This window comes from Staurois parvus, unplaced genomic scaffold (genome assembly GCF_062004578.1).
Source record: "Staurois parvus isolate SC_StPar_1 unplaced genomic scaffold, SC_StPar_1.0 ptg000843l, whole genome shotgun sequence".
Lineage (NCBI taxonomy): Eukaryota > Metazoa > Chordata > Amphibia > Anura > Ranidae > Staurois > Staurois parvus.
Genome location: NW_028318639.1, coordinates 62,592 through 69,908, shown reverse-complemented (window position 1 = coordinate 69,908; position 7,317 = coordinate 62,592). Strand labels below are relative to the sequence as shown.

At 46.6% G+C, this 7,317-nt stretch overlaps 1 protein-coding gene across 1 annotated transcript in view; it reads right to left on the bottom strand.

Moving 5' to 3' along the window:
• Positions 1 to 6,451: 6,451 nt before the first annotated feature.
• The window catches only part of LOC149443598 (inter-alpha-trypsin inhibitor heavy chain H3-like), a 61,123-nt gene continuing 60,257 nt past the window's right edge, over positions 6,452 to 7,317 (bottom strand). The window contains exon 24 of the mRNA XM_089655508.1: positions 6,452 to 6,732. Within this exon, the coding sequence (XP_089511634.1) occupies positions 6,594 to 6,732 (139 nt within the window). The 3' untranslated portion in view covers positions 6,452 to 6,593. The remainder of the gene's footprint in view (positions 6,733 to 7,317) is intronic.

Below are 7,317 nucleotides of genomic sequence, written 5' to 3'. Positions count from 1 at the left end.
GGGACTGGGGGGGAGGAGGGGGGGAGGGACAAAGAGGAATGTCAAACATTTGTTTTTGAATGAAAGGGATTATGGAGTCACATGGCGGCCAAATCTGCTTCACCCGAGCCGCCGATCGATTCTGGTAAACAGGACTCTAAACCCCTTGCGTGTGATTAGGCCGCGATGGAAGCTTACCTTACCCAGGGACCAGATCTGGGGGCGGGACCGGCCCATTCAGCCACTATCCCAATATGGGGGGGGGGGGGGGAATTGCTGCTTCCAGCAAAGCCTGATCACACAGGCAATGTGCCAGCTTCCCTGTAAAGGGACAGTTCACCCAGCTGTGCCAGTGATGAGCGGACCGGCTATGTGCTGCTTTATCTGTCAGAATCGCAGCGCAATTTCCCTCCTCAGTCTCACTCCTCTTGTTGCACTTGCTACAATGTCACAGAAATCGGAAAGCTAGAATACTGTAATATCCTTTTTTTTTTTTCTTAAAGGATCAGTAGACGATACAGTTGAAATAAAGGAATCAATAAATAAAGGATAATAAATAAATGAATCTCTAAATTATAAACAAATAAATAATAATAATAAATAAATAAAGGAATAAATAAAGGAATAATTAAATACATAATAAAACATTCTAATAACTAAAGGAATAAATAAATAAATAATTATTATTATTAAATAAATCATATATAAAGGAATAATAAATAAAATAAAATAAAAATGATAATAAAGGGATAAATCAATTATAACTAAAGGTATAATAAATAAAGGAATAATAAATAAATAAATAAATAAATAAATAAGTAAATAATGTTTAAAAATATAATAAAGGAATAAATAATACTAAATGAAAGAAAGAAAGAAAGAAATTACAATGAATAAATAATAATAAATAGACAAATAATAATTAAAGGAAATAATAAATAAATAAATAAATAATACATAGATAATGTTTAAAAATATAATAAAGAAAGAAAGAAAGAAAGAAAAAGAAAGAAATTATAATGAATAAACAATAAATAATAATAAATAGACAAATAATAAATAAAGGAATAATAAATAAATTAAAAATAGAATAAAAGAAAACAAGAATAAATAAATAAAGGAATAAATAATAATAAGTAAAGGAATAAGAAAGAAATTGGCCCTAAGGCAGGGGTGTCAAACTGGCGGCCCTCCAGCTGTTGTGAAACTACAATTCCCATCATGCCTCTGCCCTTGGGAGTCGTGCTTGTATCTGTCAGTCTTGCAATGCCTCATGGGACTTGTAGTTTGGCAGTAGCCGGAGGGCCGCCTGTTTGACACCCGTGGTCTAAGCTGTGAATGTGGCCTAAGGAGCGGCTGAACGTACGATCTTCATGTCCTCGGTAAAAATTGCCTGTAGGCCCCATTCACACGTCAGCGTTTCCTAAAAACAAAACCACATATTTTTGGCGCATTTATGAAGCATTAAAAAAAAACACATGTGACTTTGAGGGGCCATTTATTATTAATGACACCCCAAATGTGGGCGGTGGTCAGAAAGCGTATCAGAAAGCGCAAAGAGGAGCAGTAAGAACCGCATGACTCTGAACACACTGGAAGCTCCATGGGCTACTTGGACGCGCTTGTTGCATGTAGGGCGGCTCAGTGAAATGAATGGGCCGCCCTTTGATCATGGCGTTACGTTGTGAGCATGCTCAGTGAAATGAATGGGCCGCCCCTTTGATCATGGCGTTACGTTGTGAGCGTGCTCAGTGAAATGAATGGGGTGCCCTTTGATCATGGCGTTACGTTGTGAGCGTGCTCAGTGAAATCAATGGGCCGCCCTTTGATCATGGCGTTACGTTGTGAGCATGCTCAGTGAAATGAATGATCCGCCCTTTGATCATGGCATTACGTTGTGAGCATGCTCAGTGAAATCAATGGGCCGCCCCTTTCATCATGGCGTTACGTTGTGAGCATGCTCAGTGAAATCAATGGGCCGCCCTTTGATTATGGCGTTACGTTGTGAGCATGCTCAGTGAAATGAATGGGATGCCCTTTGATCATGGCATTACGTTGTGAGCATGCTCAGTGAAATCAATGGGCCGCCCCTTTCATCATGGCATTACGTTGCGAGCATGCTCAGTGAAATCAATGGGCCGCCCTTTCATCATGGCGTTACGTTGTGAGCATGCTCAGTGAAATGAATGGGCCGCCCTTTGATCATGGCGTTACGTTGTGAGCATGCTCAGTGTGCCCAGAGGTGAGCACAGCCTCAACTAACTGATCAAACCTCCTGTATGGTAACGTATGTGCCGGAGGGAGGAGATATGGAAGCATCCACCGTCATACACTGGGAAGACCTTCATCCTCTCGGCTCCTGGTTGTGGATTCAATGTTGTTTTCCTCCATTGTTGCATGATGGCGCAATGCTCTGAGAGGGTCATGGTCACTGAACATCAACACGCCGGGACAACGCAGAATAAACAACCTCCACTTGGAACCATTCATCCCAACTGGCAGAAGATCAGCGACCTTCCACCTCCGATCTGCCAATGGGCTTTATCAACCGCTCCTCCGAACACCCCCACCCCCGCCCCCACCCCGTCCGTTTACTTTCCGAATGTAGGCTGAATAGAAGAAAGTCGTCGTAGGGAGGAGGGGCAGTTCTGTATTGTTAGATCCCAAGATGGAAGATCCCTCGAATTCTTCTGGCGCATAGAAGGTAGACTTCTACGGGGGGGAGATTTACTAAAACTGGAGCCCTCAGAATCTGGTGGACCTCTGCATGGCAGCCAATCAGCTTCTAACCTCAGTTTGTTCGATCTTTGGCTATAAAACCTGGAAACGGATTGGTTTCTATGCATCGAATTTTGCACTCTCCAGCTTTAGTAAATAAACCCCCTAAATATCGAAGTGCAAAGACTTTGGTGAGGATGATCCCAACCCAAGGAGCTACAAGGAGGTGTTGCAGGTTCGGCAACATAGGCTACGTACAGAAGAGAGCACCGGATAAAGTCCGAGCAGATTGGATCGATCGTTCATCAATACGCTGCAGAGAACCTCTACTGCCATCTACTGGACTTTCAGGGCCATGCTGTGTGTTCTCCACCTGACCTCATTAGCATTCTTTAAAGTGAGGTCAAGGGGTTGACTGACACCTCATGGGGCCCCCGGGCAATAGGGGATCATGGGGTCCTTGTGTCCTTGCCTACACTCAAAGCACACCCAAAAAAAGCCTATAAAAAGGTACCAGGAGCATTTCATGGGGCCCCCTACTGACCCTGGGCCCTCGAATGGTCAGTCCGCCCCTGGTGAGGTCAGAGCTTCAAGCCTGTGCCATGACTCCAACCCGTGGAATGTGTGTGTTTGTACGCAGGGGTGTATTTAGACTTTGTGCTGCCCTAGGCAACACAAAAATCGTCCGCCTTCCACCTACACCCCACCCCCCTGCCAAGAGAGCCTGACACCGACCAACATCAAAGCACCACCAAGAGCCCCCCCGCTGGCCGAGAAAGCCTTCCACTACCACCACCCCTCTACACTCGCCACCTCCCCCCAAAGAATGATAGTAGGGCTCTACATACAAGGTCAAGCAGCCCGCAGCCTCTCTCGGATCCCAACTGGTCCCCGTGCCGCATGTGTCCCTTCTTCTGGTGGTGCCACCTTAGGCAAACGCCTTGTGGCAAATACACCCCTGAACTCATACCTACCTGAGAACCCTGAACCTGCCTGCCCCATGCTGCCCCATGATCCTCAAGCCACCCACCTGGTCCCTATGCCGCATGTGTCCCTTCTTCTGGTGGTGCCACCTTAGGCAAACGCCTTATGGCAAATACACCCCTGAACTCATACCTGCCTGAGAACCCTGAACCAGCCTGCCTCGTGCTGCCTCGTGATCCTCAAACCACCCAACTGGTACCCGTGTGACTCCAGCGTCTGCCTGCCCACTTGTTGGTTATCACCACAGAACCTTCCGTGTTAGTGACATAACATCTCCACCAGCAGCAGCTCCAGTGAAGACCTACTAAACCTGGCTTTTCTCTTTTGAGTGAGCAACAAAGAGGAGCCAGGAATAGTGACACCCCAGAAAGATAACAGGATATTACAATAAGAAGGTTCAAATGCATTTACAGCTGTGCCCTAAAGTTAGCACAATACGACGATACTCCAACACAAATGAGCTGCATGGTCGAGTTGCTAAGAAGACGTTTTTACTGTGCCAATGGAACAAAAATCCTTGTGAATCGTATCACGGCATTGTCGGGCATATTGTAACCGGGCTTTTTTTGTGGCATTGGCAGAGTAAAGACTTCTTTCTGACAACTCGACCATGCAGCTCATTTTTGTTCAAGTATCGTCGTACTGTGCAAACTTTGAAGCAAAGCTGTAAATGCATTTGAACCTTCTTATTGATATATCCTGTTATCTTGCTGGGGTGTCACTATTCGTGGATTCGCTTTGTTACTAAAGAACAAGCCAGGTTTAGTAGGTCATCGTATTGTGCTCCTTGAAACAACTGCACCGTCTTTTCCCAGATCTCTCCTGAGGTTACCTGTGGGACGTTTTCTTGTAACCCGGACAATTCCCGAGAGGGCTAGATACTGAGCCATGGGGAGCAGACAAGAACGAATCCATGTGAGAATGAACAAACTCATTGACTATTTATACACAGACACTGATCGCAATTTAAAAAGCCAGAGATGTGGGAAATGACCCTTTAATTGCTATTGCAACCCGTGTGTGTCACCTTGTGTGTCTGCACCAAGGCCAAACCTTCCAAGGGGGGGGGGGACGACTTCTGATCCGGGGGGTGGAGACTTCTGATCCGGGCCATTTAGGGGATTGACGTCCATGTTTATTTTTCATGCAGAAACCCTCAGATTTATCTTTGAGAAACAACAGGAGGAACCTTCGTCCCAGAAATTGGTGGACCCCGAGGTGTACGGACGTTATTAACCAGTTGCCTGCCGCCCTATAGCAGAAATACTGCTACACGGCTGCGCAAACTCACTTATAGACGTGACAAAATACTCACAATATAGACGTGATTTGCATTTCCGGGTAGGTGGCGCCCTACCCGCACCACCATTGGTGGCTAGGCATGTCGATCACCGGGTCCTGGCTGGAGATTCCCCACCGGCACCCAGGCAAAGCTGACAGGGGAGAGGTCTGTATGTAAACAATACAGGTCGCTCTCCTGTCAGCAAGGACATGCTGCTTTGTATTTCTCTGCACAGCATGTCTCCCTAGTAAAACAGAAGTACTGCTACAGGGTGGCAGGGCTGCGCAAAATCATATGTATATATATATATATACATGTGATATTGTATTTGCAGCGTGTGTGCGCTACCCTACCCGCACCGTTATTGGCGGCTAAAGATGTCGATCACCTGGTCCTGGCCAGAGATTCTCTGCCGGCACCCGGCGATCTCCAAGGAACACTGATGGGGGGAGAGGTCTGTATATAAACAACACAGGTCTCTCCCCTGTCAGCAAGGACATGCTGCTTTGTATCTCTCTGCACAGCATGTCACCCTAGTGATCGCCCCTCATGTTAACCCCTTCCTGCCCAGTGCCATTAGTACAGTGTCAGGGATTTTTATAATTACTGTATTGGTGTCACTGGGAATATCAGTGACACCAAGTCAGTTCCCCCCCCTCAGTGTCAGAATGCCCGCCGCAGTCCTGCTATAAGTCGCTGATTGCCTCCATTACTAGTATAAAAAAAATTTAAATCCCCGTATCTATCCTGCCATTTGTAGACGCTAGAACTTTCACACAAACCAATTAATTTACACGGATTGGGATTTCTTTTTTTTACCGAAGACACGGAGCGGGAGACATTTTGGCTGAAATTTATGACGAAAATTTTATTTTTTACGTTTTTTTATTTGATGTTTAATAGCAAAAAGTCAACAATATATTTTTTTTTTCAAAATTGTCGGTCTTTTTGTTTATAGCGGAAAAAATAGAAAATGTACAGGCGATCCAATACCACCGAAGGAAAGCCCCATGTGTGGGAAAAAAAGGACGTAACTTTCATTTGGGTGCAGCGTTGCACGACCGCGCAATTGTCTGTTAAAGTAATGCAGCGCCGTATTGGAAAAAATGGCCTGGTCAAGAAGGCGGGGGGGAATCCTCTAGAGGGCGAGGGGGGGGGGGGTAGATCCTCTGGAGGGTGGGGGGGACCCTCTGGAGGGTGAGGGGGGGGAGATCCTCTGGAGGGTGAGGGGGGAGAGATCCTCTAGAGGGTGAGGGGGGGAACCCTCTGGAGGGTGAGGGGGGAGATCCTATGGAGGGTGAGGGGGGGGGGAAGATCCTCTGGAGGGTGAGGGGGGGGGAGATCTTCTGGAGGGTGAGGGGGGGGAGATCTTATGGAGGGTGAGGGGGGGAACACTCTGTAGGGTGAGGGGGGATCCTCCTCCGGAGGAGGGGCTAAATCACCAAACATTGATTATCTTACTTCTATAGAAATCCGATACAAATTCCATTTTCGCATCATTTTCTGTGTTTATTGCGTCACAAGACTTATTATTTGGAGATAAAGGCGGGAGACAACCGCTACAATAAATTCTTTGTGCAGAAAACGGTCCAGAAAAGGATTTTTCATATTTTTCATATTTTTTCATATTTTAGGGGTCGGGTGGGAAATCGAAGACGCCCGGGACCACGTGACTGATCCCCGCGAACACGTTGTAGGATTTCAGGGTCACCTTTGTACACGATCCTTGCTGCTTCACACCGTAGGAGGAGAAGTTGCAAAGCGGAAATCTGGAAGAGAACGATTCTAAATGAGACTTTCAAACCGAACTCAACAAACACCTTTCAAGGGGATTGTAAGTGTTGGATTGTTATAAATAATAAAATGTTATACTTACCCGCTCTGTAAATTGTTTTACATTCCTCCTCTTCAGGGGTCCCCCTGTCAGCGCTCCTGGCTCCTTCTCTTCTTTGTGTGCCCCAATAGCAAGCCGCTTGCTATGGGAGCAACCATGCAGGCTTGATCTCGAGCCAGGCTGTGTGCATCTATTGATACACACAGCACGGTTTTGCCCCACCCCCTGCTCACAGGTTTAGATTGACAGCAGCGGCAACCAATGGCTCCCACCATGTCCTGTGAGGAGTGATAGAGAGAAAGCAGCAATGGATTGAGAACGGGGTCAGGTAAGTATGGGGGGGGGGGCTGAACATGAGGTTTTTTACCAATGGGGAAAAGTTTCAGGAACAGGGGCAGACTGACAACTCATGGGGCCCCCGGGCAATAGGGGATCATGAGGCCCCTGTGTCCTTGCCCAAACTCAAAAAAGCCTATGAAAAAGGTACCAGGGGCATCTCATGGGGCCCCCTACTGACCCC